Raw genomic sequence first — 25230 nt, forward strand, 5'->3', positions numbered from 1 at the left:
ACAAGTCCAAATTAGTTAAATTTTTTAATTAAATATTATATATATACTTCATTAAAAAAGAAAAAGAACAAAAAAATGTGACAACTTTTCATTGATACCAGTATGTACAGCGAACCATTCTCTCTCATGGCCATGGAGAATATTCTCTATCATTGCAAGTCTTAGTCAAAATATAGAAAACTTTTGAAATATCATCATCACATATGCATCATAAATGGACACACGTTGACACATATATTGCACAGATCAAGACTCGAGTGGGAGATAGACATTATAGGAGATATTATGCCTCAAAACAGAAAGAAATGATAGTAAGCTGTGGTAGGGGTTGGGGGGGGGGGGGGTCTAATAATCTGTAAATTTTGTCCATTGGTTAAAGCATTCAAAATAAATGCAGATGTTATGCTGAGAAGTCATTAAATACACAGACAATGAAAGATATAATTACAGTAAATGTACATACTTGTAAATACCCTTGTATCTAATTGATAATTTAACTCTAGTAAAACATACAAAATAAATTTGTGAATTTCAAAAAGTTTCACAGAATTAAAATGCAGTACATGTACCATAATGATAAACCCACAACCATTTTCATAAAAATGGACAAACTATGGAAACAAAAACTAGACTTTGTGTACGCCTGTACAAAGCCACAACAACACTGAACTACAGCCGAGACCAAGTCACAACAAGAGATAAAACCAACTAATAATATATATATATAAGTATATAAAAACTAAAGAAAAAGAATTACTGAACAACATAACACTGAAGCTCTTTTAAAAAGAGTGGATTTCAATCAGATTCATATGGGACAACTAATGTAAATAGCTACTTTTTTTGCAACGAGGTACAGAACATGGTAATGCCATTAAATAATAAATATCAAATGAAAGAAACTAACGTTGTATAAAACATTAACAGATCTAGTTCTTCATTAATAAGTCTCCTCAAAACAAGTTTTCATTAAAAAAAAAAAATGAATGAAATCAAAAGAAAGTGTTTATAATCAAACGAAAAAACACAGGAAAGACCTCTACTTACTATCTCTTGATCATGAATAACTATGATGGCATTGGTCCAATATCAAAGAAAACAAACTTTCAAAAGTTGTTTCCATTGCAAATATTTCTTTTTTCTTGCCATCTTAATTATAATTCTTTTATTCATTTGAGAAATACAATAAAAGTAAGAGTCAGGAAAAAAAAATATATTTTGCTACCAAGCAACTAGCTTATTAATGACCAAAAATTAGTATTGCACTTATTAAGTGAAAATATATAGAAATCTTCAAAATAAACTGTAAATGCTTTTTCACATACATAAAAGGAACTTTGAGGTATAGACCATAAAATCAAAGTAATAACAGCACCATTAAACTTTGTAATGTGTGTTCAAGAGAGGTCAAGCCAAAGAAAATTAAAAGAATGCTTATTTTGAAATATTTCAAGAAAATGATAATGTTTCCTTTAAATTGGTTTGGTTCAGAGAATGTATGGGCCTATTGTTAAAAAAAACCCACAAAAATCATTTTACATTCATTTTTACAAAGGTCAGTTACCTTTAACAACACAATAAATAGACAGAAGGAATGTAACAAGTGGAATGGAACATTTGATGCCAAAAAGAAACTGGAATGAATAAAGACACATGTTGTAGTAGCAGATCTTTGTTAAACTCATCAATGCGTCACATGAATGATTGAACAGAATTGTAAATAACTTAGCATTTTTATACATGGTTTTTATCAAAGTGGTGGAAATCTAAATACACTGTAAGAGAAAAATACATTGCCAGGAAGCAATTTTAAAATAAAGATAAGACAACAATGAAGCTGAGCAGAATAAGATAATGCTGAAAAAGAGAATGTTTTTTTCTAGCAAACAGATTTTGTCATATACAAATGTAATAGGTACATGACGCGATGTAAACCTGGAGACTTTTGAAACACAATAGTTGGAAATTCATGTTTGTGTACAATCCTTATTTTATGGCAAGCTTTGTGATCCCCTACAGTTGGAATGCGTTGAGAATGAGGAGCACCTTTACGTGAGTGGTAGCTTCTCAGTGTGGGATGTTTCAAATGGATTATCATCATGGGACTGAAAAGTATAATGTCGTAATTTAATTGAAACAAATTTTTTAACTTTTTCATCTCCAGCATCAATCCTTCAACACAAGAGATATTTCAACAATTTTCTTTCTCTGTCATTCATTTTCTGTTCTTTTATCAATTTGAAATTAGAATGAAGTTGACATTGATATTCTTAATTGACATATTTTAGTTGTATTGTAAAGACAACCATGCTAAATGACTAACAGAACTGCTTTATTTATATACAATATTAAGACTTCTGTCTGATAAAATCCAAATGCCTAATTGTGTCAATTTTAAACAACCAACAAATAACAGTTTTAAAACCAGTTTCTAAATAATATTTTTTTATTATGAATATGAAAAATAATACCTATTGTATCAATCAAATGAAGCAGCTTTAGTACGAACGTTTCTATATACAGACCTTGTACTTCTTGCCCCTCAGTTTACTGAAGAGCCCCTTCTTCTTGGTCTCCTTGAATGAGACGGTATCAAACTGTTCATCCTCCCCATCCTCCAGACCGCAGGAGTCGACCCCCGGGAGTTCTCCATCGTAGTTAGGTCCCGACCCCTCGGCCAGCTTCATGTACTTGTACTCTAGTCTACAGGGAGAGAAAATTATCATCCATATACATGTGGCTGTCAGCATACAGATAACTAAATTCATGTCTAACTACCCTAAAGTCTTGCGAATGTTAAACACTTTCTTAGCCAAAATTTGAATTTATTTTCAAGTTAAAAATTTATGTACAACTTGTTAAGGGGGCAGCAATTATGTGGATTCTGTTTAACACATTGTTTTGAGGATAATCACGTACATGTTATTTGTGGAAAACCAATCTATCAATCAATATATGTTAATATTATTTTCAAGATTTATACTGTGATGAACATTTAATTTTGTGTGTCCTCATAATAAAATCTACAAATAACAATGAAACCCCACGATGGGGTACTTGTACTTCTGTGTAGAGGGGACTTACTTGCGGTTCCTCATCCAGCAGTAGATGACACACAGGAACAGAATCACACCAATCCCTACAATGGATGGGATGGCCACCTTCAGCTGTAATCACAAAACAATTACATATTAAATTAGGTCATATAGTATAACTATGATGAGGTAACGGTACTTGCAAGCGATATTATTTTGATTCTACAATTTACAGCAGGTCAAATGATAGTTATGCCGTTTGAATTGAATTTTGATAATTTGCTGAAAAACTGATATAAGCAAGACCCCCATGTTACAAAATGAAGTATGCAACATAAATCTTGCATCTTCAACATTAAGAATACTATATATTCCTTATTTTATACAAGTACTTAAATCCGCGATTCAACTGTTTTTCATCAAATTGCGAGAATATAAATCCGTAAATTTATCACTGTTTTATTCAGTTTACATCTGTCCATAAATAGAAGCTGAGATTTTAAAATCCACGACCTGTGCTCTCCTGATTTTAGGCGGACATTAATTCCTCACATTTAATTAGGAATCTACAGTATCATGTACAGTTCTGTTATTCAGCTCTTTATTCTGTCTACCGTTTCTCAAGTTGAAAGATGTGAAAGATCCAACTTACAATGAATGGAAGAGCAGCTAATTTCAATCTGCATTTCCTCTGTTCTTGACTTTTCATTCCCTTCTTTGGTTTGCAATATCTACAAAATAATCATATCCTTTTTATCATGAAAATTTTAGGCACTGCATATACATGTACAATGTATAACCCCACCCCCCAACCCCAACTCCAAATTAAAACCTAACAAATTTAAACTGCATACATCAATATTCCTAAGCACAATATACTGGCACTTACTTATGGCAGCTGTAATGGATGGTTAAAACAATGTCATGTAGTTTACTTTTACTTAGCCAATAAAGGATTTGAAATTCTTAAACCAGATTATACACTCCTGACTATAACCTGGTGATTCTATAGCATTACTTACTTTAGAAAGTTATAATGGTCAGTCTTTACTTAGACATTGATGACTATTCTGCAGTAGTATATACTTACTAAGGGTAACTGTAATGGACAGTCTGTAGTTTATTTAAACATTGATGATTCTGCAGTAGTGTACACTTACTTGGGGTAGCTGTAGTGGACAGTCTGTAGTTCGTCAGCACACTCCCCAACAATGATCTGGATGTCCTCCTCCTGACACTGAGGACATGCCCGGTCACTGTGCCACAGGAAGTGGAACATGCAGCCGTCACAGGTTCCGTCCGGACATTTAGGGGGGACTTCAATCTCCCCGTCTCCTTCCTGTGTTAGGTCACACTGTAGTGAAATGATGGTCTCCCTTCCCTTGACACACGCCTGGGTTTTCCTGCAACAAAGAGTAGTCCATACAAGTAAGTTCTAATCTAAGTAAAAGTGTGCCCTGGTTTACTGCCTGCAATGTTTTCCTTAATAAAGAATAAATTACCATTTATCTCTACAAGTTTTTAAGTTTAAAATCTACAAATTATCTGTTCATTGAATAACTCTATACTTACTCATCTGTCTTATAGAAGAAATGAACATGTCTTTCCATGCCTACATCAAAAGAAAGTTTCACATCATTATCTTTCAAGATATGATTAATGATGCACTCTCTCCCCTCTCTCTCTCTCTCTCTCTCTCTCTCTCTCTCTCTCTTTGAGATCAACCTCTTAGTTTTAATCAAAGTACTGAAGAACTGATGGGAGTTGATTTTGTCGATGTTTATTTATTTTAAAATCAAGGATATGTTATTTTGCATGGCAAGTACATGTAGTTTCTAATTTGAATTACGCACATTTTTATAATATGAATTTTTGGACTTTTTCGACAAGAATGTTGAGAAACCCCCATATGAATAATGTTATATAATATTTAAAGATAAAATCAATTCCATCAAACTATGTATCCGTGATAGAAACATTTCTCAAAAATTGTATGGATCCAAGCAATATTGAACTCTAGTCTTGTTCAACCAAATGCTCGGCTGACACCGTAAATCTCCGACAAGGATTTACGGAGACAGCCGAGCGTCGAGTTGAACGAGTCTATATTGAACTCTCGCATAGGAATACATACGAATACAAAAAATATTTAAATTGTTAGTACCATTTAAAATCTGACTTTTTTCAAGGTAATTATAAAAAAAGTTTCCTTGAAAAACAATGCTTTAGCATACATTACATCGAATTCATCAATTATTTTCAAGAACTAAGTCTTGTCAACGGCATTGATTTGTGCTGAGGTCCAAACACTGTTTCACTTTCGGATTGTCTGAGTAACTGCATAGGAGAGTTTAAAATTAAAATCAACTCCCAAAAATGAATAAAAATATCTAGTTATTGATCATATGCATTTATGCATTGCCCTAGCATCAAGAGGGCTGGATGGTCATGGCCATTTTTAAACTATATTAAACATTGTTCAAAAGAAGAGTTTTATATACAGATATAGCTAAATATTCAAATCACAAAGTTTAAATGTGTGGATTTTTTCTTAACTTAATGATAGTTTATTGCTTAACAAATCATATCCATAAATTTTAGTAAAGATCTCTTGGTTAGTTTGTTGACCATCCAGCCTCCATGACAATTACTTGGAGACATGTAATATTGTTAGGTAATTTTAGTTTACCTTCTGTAGGAACTCCTCCTTGTTCGTACAGCTTGTGGAGCTCAGAATCATGGCTTTGATTGGTCAAGATCTTTGTCAGGTAATCTCCAATGCTGAAATTGAACAAACTCTCATCATCACAACAGCTTAGACATTCTTAATTATTCAAACATTTCAAAATCTTTGAAGTATTTACTGAAAATTAAAAACATGGTTTTGATTTTTGAAGCAACTTGGGCAATGTCTGATGTAAACAGCGAAATTATTTGCCTTGAAAGAATTTTTTAGCACATATTGCTATGATTAAGTTAGACTTAATGCCCTACAGAAGTATGTTGATACAGGAGACATAAACAGGTGTATAGATATAGAAATAAGTAAAGCAGAGACATAGCTTTTACTTGTTTACAAAACTTTAGCCCACCTGACAGGCCAAGTAGAAATAACAAATACAGGTGACACTCGATGGCTCGAACTTCGATCTCTCGAAGTTCTTGATCTCTCGAAGTGTACTCACGGTCCCAATTTTTTTCTCTATATAACTAAGCAAATTTACTCTTGATCTCTCGAACTCCGATCTCTCGAAGTTCTTGATCTCTCGAAGTAAAACCTGGGTCCCGTTATACATATTTCATTGTTTTTCATTCTTGATTACTCGAAGTAATTGCTGTGTACACACGCAGCCGATCAAGCGTATAATTATAGCTCCGCGTGGACCTTACCTGGACGGTTGAGTGAACTCCTGGGTGCTAGCGTGGTAGTGTTAATTGGTTGATTACGAAAGTGACACTACCCATTGCTTCCTTCAAGAGGTAGATAAGTAATTTGTATGTGATCTATTAATTTCAACAACTTGTGAATGTTACGGTAAATGCTCTTTATTTAAAATATTCTAACGTAACGATTAAGAAAACATAATATGCTGAAAAGTTTTTTAACGTGAAAAAATACACTTAATAACCACACAAGTAAGTTCTGTATTGTTTAAATTGAAGTAATGTAGCAGAAAATACGACTGAAATCATGTAAGACTATCCATCCATGTTATAAATATAAATTTCCTGCTACTATAATTTTAGAACCAGAATGATCGGAACAAAAATTTCCGGATTTTTTTAAACTTTCGATCTCTCGAACTCTTGATCTCTCGAAGTTTAATCATGGTCCCCCGAAGTTCGAGTTATCGAGATTCACCTGTAACAGTATATAAATTGTAAATTAGATAGAAATAACAGGCTGAAACAGCTGATATTTGTAAACGAAACTTTAGCCCACCTGACAGGCTGTGTGGACACAATGTGGGCCTCCTTGGTGGGCACAATGGCTGACCTGCACACCATGGAGTGAACAGGTTTCTCACCAGTCATCTTGGACTAGAAATAAAATTGTAATTAATATAAAACTCAGTTCTATTCACACCCTTTTTTAGGTTAAAATAGTAGTAACAAATAATATTTACGCAATTAACACAATTTTGTCATATATAAAGTCTAATCCTTCCAAATCAATAATAGATATTAACAAATTTACAGTGAAACTCTTTTGCAAAGTTTAATTTTCATAATTTTTTAAACATATCAAATTATAAAATATAAGAAATTCCTTATTTTATAATCATAATTGTTCAATTGTGCCCCTAAAAGCACATTATTGTATCAATATACAGGTACACTTTTAACGTTTACAAAACATATTTTTTTACCTCCGTCATATTACTCTGGCAGAAAGCCTTGGTTTTTTCTTCAGCACACAGCGATATGTTAAATCCATGATAATATCCAGTACCACTACCAGTGAACAGGTTAGCTCCCTTCACAAACTTTGGGCTGTAAAAAAGGATTTACCAATATTTTACATACGTGAAGATTCTTTAATCATGTTAATGATTAAATGGAATCTTTTAACTTCCGAATAGCATACCAGTGAGAAATGAAACTTGCATCAACATTCTAATACAATGTGTTATAAAATTCTTCATTCAATTTTCAATGAGAAATAAAAAAATTTAAAAGAAAGCTAAAATTTCTGTCAGCTTAAATCAATTTTACTCTTATTCAAAACAATTCAAGTATACGTGTATTTCCATTTACCTTTTTAGAGCTGTGAAGTCATACTTTCTGTTGGCATCGTCTGTGTATATGCAATCAGACACACACATGGTTCCTTCCTTGGCCAACAACCCTGGTCCGCATTTGACACAAGAGTCCTCCCCCCAGGCTAACCTTGACCTGATAACCTCATTATTAGGACAGGGGTGACAGTTGGTGGTGTTGGGGTCCACATAGTGACCAGCTGGACAGGGTATACACCTGTAAACATTGTAAACAAATACCACACCTTACAATTTCGTACCTTTAAAACTGAAACTCAAAATAAAACATATCAATATGCACTCCAATGAAAAGATTTACAGATATATTCATAAACTATGAAAGATATTCAATGAAAAAAGAGGTACAATATACCAAGTACCGGGTATATTGGAAAAAAGCTTTTAATTGCAAATGGCTGACAGATAACAAATCCTCAATGATCATCTTTTGCAAACAATGACTCATTCTGTTAATTTCCCTTTACGTACAGGAATAAATAACTGGTTTTTCCAATAATAATTTGCAAGCATCCTCTGCTTATGAATGTTTTAACAAGAAACTTATTGCCTATGCTGGGGTTTGAACATGGGTCCTCTGACATGCAAATCTAGCACTCTACCAATTGAGCTAAAGGGTAAACCCACTAGCCAGAGCTAGTAGGAGTGCTATTTATCCTCCAACTACCCCTTGCATTGACCAAATAAAGGTAACCCAATAAACCAAAGCTATATTTGGTCAATGCCCCAATATAGCCTCGTGCATTACTCTACCACATATGTACCTTTGACATTAGCTTTGTCTGTGACTTACTGGTTATCCTTCACCCCTCTCATACAGTTCTGACAGTCCGTGGCCCCGCCTGACAGGGTGTTTGTAACCTTGACACTGAAGATACGGGCCACATCCTCAGCTTCCGTTTCCCCAGATCCCTGGAAAGCCCAGGTCAGGACTAAAGGTTGTATACTCTTGATTTCATGTCTACAAAGAAAAATATTAAATTAATTACGGTAAATGGAAACAATTTCCAGGAGGGATAAAAACCAGCATTAACATAAACAGTTTACACTTGTATCTGCAATACTTATACATTTGAAAATATTAATAGTTGCACAGTTTCAGAGTTGTTTCATAATAAGCATCTGTACAGGCAATACAAATCACAAAAAATATAAACACTGACATTTATTGTATAAAACAAAATTACCTGTATTCCTGCTTCTTCTGCCCAGCAGTCCAAGATTTCACAATACCACTGGATCCAAATTCATCCTATAATATTATTTCATAAAGCAGTGTAAATTACACATCATCCTACTGATGGAACATCCCCCCCCCCAAAAAAAAAAAACACCTAAAAAACATTCAAAACAAATTGAATTTGTTAACAAAACAAATTGAATTTGTTAACATAAATGACCCTAGATGTGGCCAATACGGTATTTGGATAGTTATATATGTATCAAAATAGTCTGTCAGAGAAAAAAGGGGTCTTTGATATTTATAATGATTAAGGGCAAATTATTGTTGAATATGCATAAAAACTTTACTTGCTATGGTTCTAAACTTGTAGCTAAATATTTACAAAATATATAATTTATGTCTATGTAATAATAAAACACACAGAAAGGAAGAGCAGTTCACAGTTCCCAGCACAGGTGGTCTCAAACTGGAATTCCACTGTCCCTATAGTGATGTCCTTATTCTCACTCTCTTGCCCTCTAAAACCATCAATTTTAAAAATGAGGACGAGATAGGCGTCTCTGCTGCGTCCAAACTGAGTGTGAATATGATCTCCTGCCAGGACCCAGGAGGCATTGGTGGAACAGTCCGTGTCTGTGGAGAGGAAGAGTTAAATGACAGCAATCAAATGATAATTCTACTTATACCTGAGACTACCTATTGACTTTTGAAGCTTGATTTAAACCAGATTGTAATATTTTCAGAATTTACATTGTTTAGGTTAACATTTCACTGGGCATTTAAATATATATATCACACAAAGCAAATACTTTGTCCATGAATAAATACATAGAAATGCATAAAAAATCATGTTTTTTTAATCAACAATACTATGTGAGTATCATTTAGAATTGAAAACTACCAGCGAACGTGAGACAGTTGGCGGACATGTTGGCTGGCATTTGGTTCCACCAGCGGTACTCCAAGTTAATGTTTGGGGAGGTAGAGGCGGGGCAGGGCTGGCAACTCTTGGCCCCGTCAGAGAACATGTTGTCCGGGCAGAACTGGCAGCCCTTCCCCTCCACAAAGTGCATGCCCGGGTTACATGGGGGACAGTCCTCAGGCTCACTGGGCCCAGGCAGTTTCACAGCCCCTGTCATGTCTGTCCGGCAAATCTGGGGCTCAAACCACTTGTATAGCTTCCTTGTCTGAAATATGTGTGTATTGTTAAGTTCCTTATTTGAAATAAATGTGAATTGTTTCCTTGTCTGAAATATGTGTGTATTGTTAAGTTCCTTGTCTGAAATATGTGTGTATTGCTAAGTTCTTTGTCTGAAATATGTGTGTATTGTTAAGTTCCTTGGTATTAATTATAACGTTGACAAAGAATAATCATGCACAGTATAATACATACTTTGGAATCATTAGAATTCGTGGTGGCTCAATTTTCGTGGTATTCGTGGGTACCTCTTACCCATGAATTTACATCCTCAATGAAAACAAATTTAGAAAGAGTTATCTTTTTTACTGAACTTGAAAACCGACGCATTCACGAAATAACATCCCCATGAATAAGCCCAAAAATCCCACAATCCACGAAAATTGACCCCCACGAAATTAAATGATTCCACAGTACTGGTTTCCTGACTGACATTAAGGAATGATTAGTTACCTTTTTATTACTATCACATACATCCTGGACCTCATAGTAATCCTTCTTAGTACAAGCCGGTCTTTTTAAACAGACACTGGCCCCTGGCTCTGAAACACATATATCAGTGAAGGTTACTATTTCATTCTCATATCAATCTATGACGGTAGTGTTAGAGTGTTCAAAAGCTCTCTTTGATTTTTAACCCAGTTTATCACATAAAACTAAAAACAGATTATCCATGATGCCAAAAATATGTGAATATCTTCTTTCTTTCACATTAGTTGTCTTATCTTTCCTTTGACTCTTTGGAAGTTGCTTTTTGTATATCAGTTTTAATTTACATTTATTCTTGATCAAAGAATTTTTGCAGATTCCTACATGTGCCTTCTGAATATATGTTTTTTAATTTCATTTTTTAATCAATGTAAATGAAAATATTTGTCTAAAATTAACAAAGTTTCAATATTCAATATCTAACATTTTAATCTTTCAAAATTACAAGCTCTTTTTTGACATGGTACTTTCTCTGGTACTCTGACTTAGAGTCACATTCACCTTTTATATAAGTACCTACCTGAGTACTCTGACTTTGAGTCACATTCACCTTTAATTTAAGTACCTACCTGAGTACTCTGACTTTGAGTCACATTCACCTTTATTTAAGTACCTACCTGAGTACTCTGACTTTGAGTCACACTGTGTACAACTTTGCTGGCCCTTCAGTGAAAAAGTGTTCCTCTCACACGTAGAGCAAGACACCGCTCCCTCACTGCTAAACGTCCCGTTCTTACACTTGGTGCATTCTGATGTAAAAGCCACTCCTACAAATTGGAAGTACCGGTATGTTATATAATAAAGTTGAAATAATTAATCCTACCTGTGCAGTTATAACAAAACATCCTTCATTTGTGAATTACATCTTTATTGAAATTTCCAAATCTTCTATCAGATATTAAACTACAGTTGTGTACAGTGTATGTGTGAACTTTTAGCTGCTGCTGCTTATTTTTGCACTGAATAAGAAATAAATTCAGAATAGTCACTTAGAAAAAAGGCATTAATGGCTACTTTACAAGCACTGTAACTAGTTGCTAATTTTGAAATTCAATCAATTATGTTCAACCTAAGCTGGCCTCCATGTACATAATTAGCTTAATAAGAAATGAATTAAGCTTGGCGTACCATGAATTTCCACCTTTCTAATTAACACTGGTTTCCGTCTGTTGCTCTCTGATGACGACTCGGACACCAGAGAAAGGGCCTTCCATATTAGGACATTAGATCCCGAGGTCAGGTGTACCTACAATCCAACATTAAAGAACTGCAATGAACACTTCACATAAAACATACACCACAATAATCATAATACCATGTGAAATCTTCAACCAAGATGATGACATTGGATATAACTTGATAATTATGGAGTAAACGTAGTGATCAGAGGCATGCTTTGGTGGTCATTCTATGACTGGGTTTGGTTGATTGATACTTGATAGTGATGAATTAAATGATTCAAGAGAAAAGCCTTATTTACACTGAAAGTCAAGAACAATGGATTATAAATAGGCCTGGACATGCATTTCATGGCTTTGCTAGTAGCCTTAGCTGATGAGGATTTAAGTCATGAAGTTAAAATCAAAACTTATTTTGTAATGATAGCCTACAGAGTTTGAGGTAGAGATTCACATGCACAAAACAGGTACTCGTGTGTATGCCAGTTAGCAAAGCCTAACTGATGGGAGTCAAACTGTAGGTTATAATGCTCTCAGAAAAGCAGTTCCAAGAACTCTGCAAATTTCTGTACTGTTGATAAGATTACTTAAATGAAAAATCTGGGTCAGCAATTCATTAAATTTTTGCATAAGCAGGTCCATTTCTCAAGTCCAGACAATATAAGTATGTTAAGGGAGTTTTTAGTGAGAACAAAGCAAAGGTGCAGATAATAGTTCCTTACCTGATACCTAAGTGAAGAAATTTAACTTGTCTTCCTGCAGAACATTGGTTTCCTTTTTACACAGTTATACATGTTATTCATCTTTACTAATATCTTTACTATTAGCCTTGTCAACATTATTTCCAATCCCTTTCACAAGATAACTAGAAAACTAGGTGCAAATTTTACATTTGAAAGTAAAATAAATCAAATCCATGCATGATTACCGAAAAATGCAAAGTGGCCACCTCATAAAAATGTTTTCACATTAAGCACACAACAATATCTGTGTAAACTTGTACCTTGACTTTTCCCCATTTTCCTTCCCCTGTATCATCTGGGAACTGGGATCCTCCCTTACTACCATAGGACTGACACTGGCTGTTTTGTACCTATAAAATACAATCCAGAAATTATTTCACTGTAAATCATATCACATCAAAAAAATATTACAGTAATATCTCAGTCTTTCAAGGGCAATTAATAAAGTTAACAGAAACAAAAGAAGGCATAAAAAGTCATACTGTATATCAATATGTTCAATATCATACAGTTTCTTTTCGCAGTACTTTAATATAAAACAAATGTGTACATCTTTCACAAATCTTTCTGAGATTTATCTTGTTTTCACAATATATGCATATATGGGCTGATTAAACCCAAGCAATCCAACAGCTCCCTTTCAATAGAATGCTTATGACTTTATATGAGCTTTTTTGGCATTCACATACAAAAATCGTTTTTATTTATAGTTCAAATATTTTTATCTTTGAAAGGAGATCAATTTTGCTAGAGTAAATGTAAATAGGTGATGCATAATCGTTGAATATAATTTGCTGGCATGGAAAATTATTTGATACTTTACTAGTAAAAATATTAAACTGGACAGCTTTAAGTAAAACAAATAAATAGTAGCTAAATCTATGAACCTACGATGAAATGGAACATTGTGTCTGAGCTGCTGGGGAACTGATACTCAAACTCGACATACCCGGCCCTGACCAGAGTAACGGAGTAGGTGAGGGCGGAGGTGCAGCCCTGGGGGAGACAGCTGATGTAGTTACCCCGGGGGGTCCATATTGACCTACATACAGGAAGAAAGAGTCACCATGTACCGGTGTCATATAATATTTTGAACCCCGCGATATATTGAACCCGGGTTCAAAATATCGCTGCGATATATTGAACCCCCCCATAAAATATTGAACCTGGGTTCAATATTTTATGGCCGCGATATTTTGAACCCCCCTCTATTTTTCATTGGTATTGGAGAGGGGGTTCAAAATATTATGACTGCGATATTTTGAACCCCCCTCTATTTTTCATTGCTATTGGAGAGGGGGTTCAAAATATTATGGCCGCGACATTTTGAACCCCCTAACTTTTTCCAATTCCCATCGGAGAAGGGTTCAAAATATTATGGCTGCGATATTTTGAATCCCCTACCTTTTTCCAATTCCCATTGGATAGGGGGATCAAAATATTATGGCCGCCATATTTTGAACCCCCCTCTATTTTTCCAATTCCCATTGGAGAGGGGGTTCAAAATATTATGGCTGTGATATTTTGAACCCCCCTCTATTTTTCATTGGTATTGGAGAGGGGGTTCAAAATATTATAGCTGCGATATATTGAACCCCCTACCTTTTTCAAATTCCCATTGGAAAGGGGGTTCAAAATATTATGGCCGAGATTTTGAGCCCCCCTCTATTTTTCATTGCTATTGGAGAGGGGGTTCAAAATATTATGGCCACGATATTTTGAACCCCCTACCTTTTTCAAATTCCCATTGGAGAGGGGGTTCAAAATATCGCGGCCATAATATTTTGAACCCCCTCTCGAAAGGGAATTGGAAAAAGGTAAGAGGTTCAATATATCGCAGCCATAATATTTTGAACCCCCTATCCAATGGGAATTAGAAATAGGTAAGAGGTTCAATATATGGCAGCATTAATATTTTGAACCCCCTCTCCAAAAGCAATGAAAAATAAAGGGGGGTTCAATATATCGCAGCCATAATATTTTGAACCCCCTCTCCAATAGCAATGAAAAATAAAGGGGGGGTTCAATATATCGTGGCCATAATATTTTGAACCCTCTCTCCAATGGGAATTGGAAAAAGGTAGGGGATTCAAAATATCGCGGCCATAATATTTTGATTCCCCTCTCCAATAGCAATGAAAAATAGAGGGGGGTTCAAAATATCGCGGCCATAATATTTTGAACCCCCTCTCTAATAGCAATGAAAAATAGAGGGGGGTTCAAAATATCGCGGCAATAATATTTTGAACCCCCTATCCAATGGGAATTGGAAAAAGGTAGGGGGTTCAAAATATCGCAGCTATAATATTTTGAACCCCCTCTCCAAAGGGAATTGGAAAAAGGTAGGGGGTTCAAAATATCGCGGCCATAATATTTTGAACCCCCTCTCCAATAGCAATGAAAAATAGAGGGGGGTTCAAAATATCGCGGCCATAATATTTTGAACCCCCTCTCCAAAGGAAATTGGAAACAGTAGGGGGTTCAATATATCGTGGCCATAATATTATGAACCGCCTCTCCAAGAGCAATGAAAATTCGAGAGGGTTTCAAAATATCGCGGCCATAATATTTTGAACCCGGGGTTCAATATTTTATGGGGGGGTTCAATATATCGCAGCTATATTTTGAACCCGGGTTCATAATATCGCATAATATATTGAACCCGGGTTCAATATTTCGCGGTATCAAAATATTATATGACACCGGTACTAACAGTGGATTTAGAAATACTGATTACAGCAATGTTGTAAAAATTTTATGCATTAGAATAATAAGTGGTTTTTTTTTTCAATATATTTCTCTACCAAACATATCAAATCTTTCAACAAAAATACATGTTTTGCCTTTTAAAATTGTACAATTATATGGAATGCCTGAGAATTGAAATGTGATAATTGAATATCAGTTAACATTAAACATAGTTTTGCTTTACTGATTTTCAATTTACATTTCACTTACATGTTACAATTTGTATTCTGGTCATCAGTTTGGAAGAAGGACTGAAACGTCTCGGTAGAGACCTTGAATCCAGAGGGCAACTGTTCCCACTCTTCATACCTCTCCCCACCCCCCAGGGAGTACGTCCCTGCCCCACAGGGCTTGCATTCCTCTGTCTCCATGTCAAGGTACTGGCCAGGTTGGCAGGTAAAATCTACATAAAAGTAAAGAATAAAGGTATTCATGTGTTCCCAGTATATTCCAGTATACAGTGTTCCCAGTATATTATCTGATTTAGTAACAGAATATATATTACTAGGAACAAAACACATGAAACAATGGAAAACCATGCTGGACATTTCTGACAAAAAAATGTGAGTTACATATTATATACAGAGGTACATGTATAGACAACTCTCTCTCTCTCTCCCTCTCTCTTGCTTTCTCTCTCTCTGTGCTCATTTTCCCAATATTCTTTACCGTTTTTTTTCTCTTCTCATTATCTTTCATGCTCCTTTATCTTTTTTGCTCCCTCCTCTGAATAATGTTCTAGCTGACCTGGCAACAGATAACTTACCACAACTTTTGCCCCTTACAGGAGCTTTGGGACTTGTAATAGAACATTTCCCGGGTTCTATGGGTACTTCCACTTTCCATCGACCTCCATTATCATCACATGTTGTATACTCATACTTCAAATCCTCCTGTAACAATAAAAATTAAAATTTTCGAATTATGTGCTGAACTTGGTAATGTTTTGCTTTCTTCCCATTGATTCCATTTACCATAATTTAAATTCTCAAGAATTACACTAATTTATTTTTTAAATCTGGCGACATTTTTTTTTAAGGTATTTATCGTCTGGTTTTTTTTTCTTTATTTTTTGGTCTTTAAACTAACACTCAATACAAAAAAATCACTATCGCAACTCATAAAGATGACATTTTAATGGACCTTCAACAAAATGTGTACCAGGTATATCGTTAAACTAAAACATGCTGTATTATTATGGTACCGGTTAAATGTGTACCTGGCCAGGATACTAGTTTCATTTTGGGGCCGTCACTGAATATCCCTAACAATGTGAAAAAAGCAGGTGTACATTATTTACAGACCTTTTTGGGGATTCACACATTTAAAAAAATAGTATTCAGTTTTTGGCATCAAATACAGATTAGCATTGTGTCTATAATGCCAGTACACAATTCAAGAATTTTATTTCTACTTTTCACGGTTTTTCAACTAGCAGTAAGCTATTAGGTACATGTTCTAGACTAATCATGCTTATAATAGATTCCATTGGGGTTTTTTTAATGTTAACAATATCAGTTCAATTGTGCATGCAATGCAATACGACTACCAGTAATCATAATCAATAAAGAAAAGAATGGCAACATTCCCATACATATATGCTGGTGAAAACAGATGAGAATCAATAGCTCTATTATTCTTATAATCATGAATTGATTGCTGTTTATTAGGGCATCTAATATTTACAAATATTTCTGCCATATACTGGGGTACTTTGGAAAAAAAACATAGATTCAAGAACAACATCTATAGGGCCATTAACAACAAATGCTAATGCAGATCGAACCATGCAGGCTATTAATGCAAGGGCCTGGAATAATTATTGGTTTTATTTGTATCTTATCAAGTCCTTGTATCATGTTATTAGTTTGTTTCAATCTGATTGACATCATCCTATATGTTCATACATGACTTCCCTAACATTACTCCTAACTACCATCACTTAATTCAGTAGTGTTAAATGAAGCATGAAATAGAGATTTAACACCACTGTAAGGTTGTCAGTGAGATGTACATGTACTCGACAGCAATCTCCCGATCACATCTCGTAGATCCCCGAGACATTCTCACTCACTGAACCATGTGGAGAGGATTGAACAATAAGTCTATAATGAGGACAAAAGTGTAAACATGCATTGTTAGATCATGTATTTAATCCATCTACATGTATGAATGGATATTCAATAGCAATTTTTGTCTTTATAATTTTCCAGATTTTTGTAATTTTGGTGGGTTTTTTAAAATTATATGTCCAACTGATGGTCCAGTCTGACCATCAGTATATATACATATATAGACTATATATAAAGAATCTTAAATCAAATTACAAATATCCATTGGAATCATGAGATTTTTATGCTTTCCTGTGTTAACGATGTTGTTTTTAATATGCTTTCCTGTGTTACAATGTTGTATCTATTGAATATTAAGTCCATTGTCTTTCTTGATCATAAAATCATGATATAACAGTATGTTGCTTTTTTACTTCAAAACATTTTTTTCTATGGATTTTGCCTTTCTTGGTGTGCATGTACTTTGAATGAATGATAAGAACATCCTTTGTTTACATTGGTCCCACGAGTTTATATCCTTTATTGATTTCTTTATCAAAATTGCGTCTAAAACCATAACAGTTAAGGCTGGGTCTTCATAAATACAGAATTAACAGCAACATTGGGACACCCATTTCACATCATAATAACTTAATGTCTCTCGCCTAATTTAATCATCACGCATTCAATATTGTCCATACTCTCCCATTTTTACTGTAAAATGATTCTCAAACTTCCATAGCACCTTCTAGAGTCTTCATTATAGTGGCATAATTAAATCAATTACCTGTACATTACACAATTGAGTTCTCAATGTTTGAATTTTTGTAATTAGATATTTAAATGTCAATTCACCATCACGAAAGGTTAAAGATCTTTGAAAGCACATTAAAGATTGCTTAAAAAACTGGGCATATCGTTCTCATTTTTCATATATCAATTTTACTTTCCGTGTTCAAACAAGACAACAATTCATATATCTGAATAGAATTAAACCCGATACATTTTAATGTATGAATTTTTCCAATTCAGACAGAAATAAAAAGTGCTGCAGACATTGGTGTAACTTTAATGGCAGTTTGGTGTATGTACTTGCCATTTAAATCTAAACAGTGAAAAGGGCCTGGGTACAAAAAATGGGATACTAAATAGGCATTAAACAGTGTTTCATGTGTTACTAGAGTGTATCTGGCAGACATTTCAAACTGAAAACATTTTGACCAGCATTTTGAGCACTGCAGCACACATGCATATGTACATTTATCAATGCCAGTCATCCGTCAACAACAAAACTATTTATCTTTGTATGAACATGGTAGTTTCAAGATATGCAGATACTGGTAATAATCATTCACTTCAATTATTTCAGGCTTTTCAGCGAATTTACAATTCAAAAACAAAAATGCGCACTTGTGGGTAGCAACCTTTTGAACAAAGTTTTGTAACACAATCTATTTTTTCAATAGTCTGGGTTGGGATTCATTCAGCAATGATAGGGAATCATTAAACAATAACAGCTACTAGCAGCTGTTTACTCTATGGTAACAGGTGCTGCTGTAACAAAGCTGATCAATTAATTTAGTCAAGACAGCTTAGTACTAAAGTGCATGATACAGACATTAAAGACAAATATGACCTTCAGCTTACAGCCGCCATTATAGTGGTTATTGGTCATTTACATCATTATAAAATGTCCACAGTATTCTCAAACACAGCAACAGACATGATTTCTGACAATTTTTACAAAAGTCTATTTGCAACTTTATTGACTTAATGTACTTTTTTGATTCTACATGTTTTGTACAACTTGTAGAATTATGCGGTGTGCAGAAACTATTAATTTCTTTTAAGTATTTTTTATAAAATAAAAATATTGGGAAGATGATCATAGCCAAGTTTATGTGCATTCATCTGCACCAGAATGCAGACAAAAAATGTAATTTGAGTGTGCAGCAAAAACGAAGATTACATGATCCAGAATGGTTTTAAGTTTATGTTTAGCATCACATGACTTTTTTCAACATCCATCAGTGATATTGGTCGCCAAGATATACATTTGTTTTGAATACGGCCACCCTGTTCTTTTTCGGGGCAATCTTTTTTTTTCACAGAATCAGTCAAAAAACCTGATCTTCTGACATTTCGTTTTCGTGGCTAAACTCCACCATTGTTTTTGTCATTTACATTTTGATTTGATTATACTGTCTTAATTATTGTAATTATATCAAAACCTAACCTTATCAGATTATCATTTACATTTACAACCCAAGTATTATTGTTTTAACCACCGGATGGATTAACCAATGGATTATTAGTCTGTTTGGGTAGGAGTCGGTTTGGGTACGACTTTACTTGACTCCATTCAAGTTTAATCTATAGTGATTATACTGGACCTGGTATTTGGAACAATTATCCTATTTAAATTATTTATTATTGGGTATCAAAAGTCTCCACATTAAATTTCAAATTATTTTAAATCAAGCCATCAGAGCAATCTTTTTCTGGTGACATGTCAAACAATATTGTACATCTCTAATGAAACACACTTTTTTCAATTTACATGATCGATTATCACAAACTTGGTTTCGCCTTGTTTTGGGGTTTCTTAAGTTTTTTAATTCAAAATAATGTCTGAATCTCGTCTAGATACAAACCTTAGAACAGCTGGTCACAGTTGTGGTAGCCTCAGTATTTAGTTTCGTGACACAAATTATCATCAATGCAACACAGAGTAGTCGAGACATTCTGTGTGGAGAGTTTGTCATTTATATCCAAACGTAGTATAATAAACCACAATGGCTTTCAGTGCACATGCATTTTCTCAACATTCAGCATCTGCTGAACCGGAACACAACCTGATGACATGCGCAAAAGTGTAAACAAAAGAGAACCAGTTTTCTTCGAAAAATATATTTTTTTCTTATCAATTTTTTCTAAATTTGCTTCTTCGTTTGACATGAAATGTACTTGTTAAAATATTTCCGGAGAATTTTTTTTTTTCAAAATTATTTTTACACTCCTTTGAACTCTCGTTTGGTTCGAGACTTTGTGTATCCATGGTAGTTACATCAACGAGAGCGTGAACTTTCGCGTTAATAACAGTAGACGAAAATGATGCAGTCAACAAGAGACCCGTATCCCTTTCCCAAATTACAGAATGATGAAAACTTTTACGGATCGAGCTATATGGAGGTATGTTTTAATAATTTATACATATTGATATCTTTAAAGAATATTTAACTACAAATGGTAATTGATCATGTATGCCTGCAAGTTTTGTTGGTATGTAATAATGTATACATACAATATTTCATATATGTTTGCATGGTGACCGTTATGCAGACCGAAAAGCATAATAAGACTACATTCTCACCCTAAATGCAGGTTTTTTATTTTATGGTTAGGATTAATTTTCTTGGCGGGATATGTGAAATCTTGGTGGCTTAATTAATTGGTGGCATTATGTCAATCCATTGTTTTTGTTTCGACTACAGGGGCTTTTGTAGAAAAAAAAAGCATCGTTAAAAAAGTATTTCTGAGGAAATTACTCCGAGGTACTTACTTTTTTAAAATTGCTTTTCCTACACAATACCCTGTGTTTCAAATTCAGAGAACCCTAAGTGAAAGTTAAAAGCATTTAGAAATATGTAGAAGCCAATTGTTTAACTTAATTTGTGTGTTATATTTCTACAGCAACAAGCATATGACAAACCGGTTCATCTGGCTCAAAAGGAAGATCCCTGGAACAGGTTGAACGGAACCTGTACACTAGCTTCCTCTCGTAGAGAAATCTATCACATGGACCCTAAAGCCCCACGGGATAGCTTAGATTTTATACTTAAGTCAAAGTACGATCACCATGATGAATTCCTGAGAGCCAAGAATGAAACACTTACTCAACCGGAAACAGCTGGTGATAGTCATGGGTAATGTATTCCTACACATTGAATAAGATATCATTAATTATGCATTGCCTTTAGATACTGTCAATTTATCAATTTTTTCCTTAAGTAACCATTTTTCATCGATTTTAATAGTTGTTGAGTGGATCCAGTCAAAATCAAATGTTAAACAAAGAAACTTGCAACCATAACAAATAAATATATCTTTTTTCCTAGAATTCTTGTATCAGCTAGATTGAAAATGAAATCCAAGAAACTGATGCCAACAAAGTTACATGTATTAATAAATAAATTTACTGCATTTTTTTTCAAATTGACTGTTGAATTTTTGAATTGATATTTTTACTAATACAAAATTACAAAGCATCTGTGATTTCTTTCGATAAAAAGATTGATAATTATGTTGGTTATTTATTTATGGTTATACTACATAGCAAATTACCTATCTCAATAAGAAACCTTAAGTATATATGTGCAAAGTTAACATCTTTTGTTTTCATTTTAGACGAGTTCTTAAAAACCGTGAGGTAGAAGTCATCGTGCCAAAACCGTACCTGAACCATCCCCTCTCTGTCATAGAGCAGAAAAAGAAAGACAGCATTCACTCTATTGAAAACGCCATTGGTATGTACCCCCATATTGTCAAAATTAAAGCATATCATTTGTCATTGTTGTCTGACCCTCAGGCAGATGAATTTTAAAGTGTAATCTTCCTAAAGGTATCGTCTTGGGTGTTTTTTTTCATATATTAAAATCGAAACAAATTTTGCCAGTATGGTTCCCAAGTATAGCATTAATTATTATTCAGCTTTTTTGTAATAGAAAACATGGGATAAGTTCATATTTGTAGACTGGAGAGTTTAATAAGTAGAATTTTATGATATAAAATTATTTTAAAATGAGAGAGGGTTTTTCTTTTATGAATAAATTGATAAGAAAGTTGTCCTCGTATCGTTATCTGCATATTATTTTTTTTTTAATCATAAAACAGTACAGATGTATGATAACATTTTTAAAAATCCAATTTTCTATTAAAAGTACAGCTGCAGTGGGCATTAAGTGTTATAGTTTGAAAACAGTAAAAAAAAACCACTCAAATAATCTGTTTTATATAATTAATTTTTTCAATTATTTTTTAAACAAATTCCAAAATTGCTTTTTGAAGTTACTAAGATGAAAAAACTATAACATTTTTTAAATACATTAAAAACTAATTTCCAACTCATTTAAGGAGGCCGACTTTAGTTTGCATTGTGCATGTTTTTGCGCATTCTAATATAATACCGTTGATTTATACTTCTTATGAATTTTTTTCGATATCATTCATAAAATTGAACACAATAAACAAAATACAGGTAAAAATATTTAAATTTTTAAAGGAAATTTTTATTTTAACACGATTTTTACGTTGTGCGGTAGGGGAGCATTGTCATTGCGCTTTTATGACGTTATGATAAAATGAAGCTTTGTAGGAGTACGTTATAAGAAATAACATAAAAGAAAAAGTAAAAATTGTACGCTGTTGAAATTTTATATACAGAATGATGCTATCCTCGAGGACATTTTCCTCATTTTTGGAATGAATCCATTATACCAATCATCATTCGTGATGATCCAAATATATAGCAAAATTTGGTGCTTTTTAATATTTTGAGATGGCCCCCACTAAAAACCAGACGGTAGAATTTTGTGTTTTTTGCATATAAGGTAGGAAATGATATTACTAATCATATATAACAATTTGAGAAAAAAAGCTATTGTAGTATTTTTTTAAACTGCTTTGATGTGCGGAAAATGACAGTTTCCTATATATTCCTATAGTAAATGTATCTCTATTTTGAGATGGTCCCTAAAAAGAACCAGACGGTCGATTTTCATGAACCTTCGCAAATAAACTAGAGTTGGTTTAAATAACATATGGTTAAAAAATAAAGAGTTATGCTATTGTAGTTTTTCAGCAATAAAACCCAAATCGGCCTCCTTAAGTGTTTATACTCATGGTATTCAAGATGTTAAAATTCCTATATTCAAGAGTTATAATCTGTATTTATACAAACTTTCCCTGACATTGAACTCAAAATCATCGCTAAGTGGTATATTGTTTTACTATCAATGTGATTTTGTTAATTTTGATTTGTTAATTTCCAGAGGGTCACCACACACAAACAACCAACAGAGGTTACTCTAGAAAACCAGACGGAGGCTTCTTCTCCTCTTAGACTCATTAACCAGTCTAATTAATTAATCTCATTACATGTATCTTGCATCAACAAATGCACACACAGAATGACAATACATGTATTGCATAAGAACACCTGGAGAGGACATTAACCTCTGTGTTTATAACATGCTCTCCTTGATGCAGATTTGAACTCTTTAAAATTTCTTCGAAACCCTTTACTGTTTACACTGTGGAGCTAAGTATTAAGTGTCACACATTTCTTACAATGTTGTTTTATTTATTATGTATAGGTTTTTTAAAGGGGGAGTTGGAACTGCTATTACAATTTTGTTGTAAAATGGAAATATTAAAAACAACTTCCATCTAATAGGATTAGGAATACTGAAGAAAATATATATACATGTACTGTACATTTCATGCAATAATATAGATATTCACATACAGGATTAAGACAGATTACAACTATAAGTAAATAACTTAACCAATGAAATTACAACAGACCAGCATAAAACAAGAGATCAACTTTTCTTCTTCTCTCAATCTTTATCTTTTCTATTCCTTTCTTTCATTCCCTGTCACCAGAGAGCCCCCACAGCGCTGGTACTAATGGTGGATACTCCAGGAAACACGATGGTGGCTTCTATTGCACTTAATTTGTGGTCAACGATTAAATGAACTTTTCAGATTTTTTAAAGTGTCAAAGCATTATTATAACCCAAGTATTTAAAAAAAAAATCAAATGTTTTTGAATATTTTTATGTTTATATTTATATCATCAGGTATTATGTAGAGTGTTTTTTCAAAAATACTTTCTTACATTTTTTTTATTTATAACTAAGAGTAGTTTGTATATTAGAAATTTATGATTGTTCCAAAGTGATTCCCAGCTGAATAACAGACTTGTTAATTGTTTGTAACACACGATTGCTTTTTGAATATTTTATCATCTAGCCTTAATGAATTCGTTTCTAATAAATATATACCTTTTGTAACGAAAGTGTTGGTCAATTGTATCAATTCCTTTGAAAAATAAAGCATTACTGTGATGATTTGAGTCCTGTTTATAATTCTATATTATCATTAGCACTGAATTTGAGACTGCCGTAGATATTTTTGGGAGAGTGGAAGGATATCTACAAAATGATGTGAAGAGAATTACCCGAAGAAAATGAAAATATAAATATATTTTATAAAATGAAAATATATTGTTACTTGTTTTGAACATCTGAAAGCTATGTACACGTTATAATTTGCGTCAATTATGAAATACGGTGAAACAAATATTTTTGTTTATACATATAAAAGGTACCCTAGCACTGTAAATTACTATTCGAAATAAATGAACTTGGAACTTGAAAACTTGAATTCAATCGATTTTATGAAATTTTAATCAAACATTTATATTCTGATTTTTTTTTCTGTCGAAGCCGTGGAAAAAAATTGCTTTATGCGATTCAGAAAACTTGTAAAATTCCATGCAATTAAAAAGTTTGCATTGTCATTGCATTAGCATACTGAGTATATTTTTATACTTCATATCTATAGATCTTACGTACGAAAGACGAATAGGGCCACATAAAAAAATATTTTTATCTCGTAATTACGAGAAATGATCTCGTTATAACGAGTTAACTATCTCGTTATAACGAGAAAAGATCTCGTTATTAAGAGTTAATTATCTCGTAATTACGAAAAAAGATCTCGTTATTACGAGTTAATTATCTCGTTATAACGAGAAAAGAT

The 25230-nt window shown here is 33.5% G+C and overlaps 2 protein-coding genes across 3 annotated transcripts; one reads left to right on the top strand and one right to left on the bottom strand.

The window, feature by feature from the left end:
* Positions 1 to 13: 13 nt before the first annotated feature.
* Positions 14 to 20273, bottom strand: LOC105339458 (endosome/lysosome-associated apoptosis and autophagy regulator family member 2). The gene is made up of 22 exons (XM_011445016.4): positions 20058 to 20273; positions 16119 to 16245; positions 15563 to 15755; positions 13496 to 13646; positions 12865 to 12954; positions 11812 to 11929; positions 11301 to 11450; positions 10648 to 10736; positions 9898 to 10183; positions 9418 to 9629; positions 9001 to 9065; positions 8607 to 8774; positions 7794 to 8012; positions 7406 to 7529; positions 6979 to 7076; positions 5725 to 5816; positions 4608 to 4647; positions 4196 to 4438; positions 3688 to 3766; positions 3085 to 3167; positions 2526 to 2703; positions 14 to 2105 (listed from the first exon to the last, which is right to left on the bottom strand). Exons 1-22 carry the CDS (start codon positions 20166 to 20168, stop codon positions 2049 to 2051), a joined length of 2973 nt encoding a protein of 990 aa, XP_011443318.3. The 5' UTR covers positions 20169 to 20273; the 3' UTR covers positions 14 to 2048.
* Positions 20274 to 20434: 161 nt separating this feature from the next.
* LOC105339457 (protein CFAP276) lies at positions 20435 to 24534 on the top strand. Of its 2 annotated transcripts, none has more exons than XM_011445014.4 (4): positions 20435 to 20595; positions 21097 to 21329; positions 21811 to 21929; positions 23454 to 24534. In XM_011445014.4, the coding sequence occupies exons 1-4, from the start codon at positions 20515 to 20517 to the stop codon at positions 23522 to 23524; spliced, it is 504 nt and encodes a 167-aa protein (XP_011443316.1). In that variant the 5' UTR covers positions 20435 to 20514; the 3' UTR covers positions 23525 to 24534. The 2 variants fall into 2 exon arrangements, with proteins under 2 accessions (XP_011443316.1, XP_034308231.1); XM_034452340.2 differs by having other exon boundaries at positions 24070 to 24534.
* The last annotated feature ends 696 nt before the right edge of the window (positions 24535 to 25230 follow it).

This window comes from Magallana gigas, chromosome 4, assembly GCF_963853765.1.
Source record: "Magallana gigas chromosome 4, xbMagGiga1.1, whole genome shotgun sequence".
NCBI classification, from domain to species: Eukaryota; Metazoa; Mollusca; class Bivalvia; order Ostreida; family Ostreidae; genus Magallana; species Magallana gigas.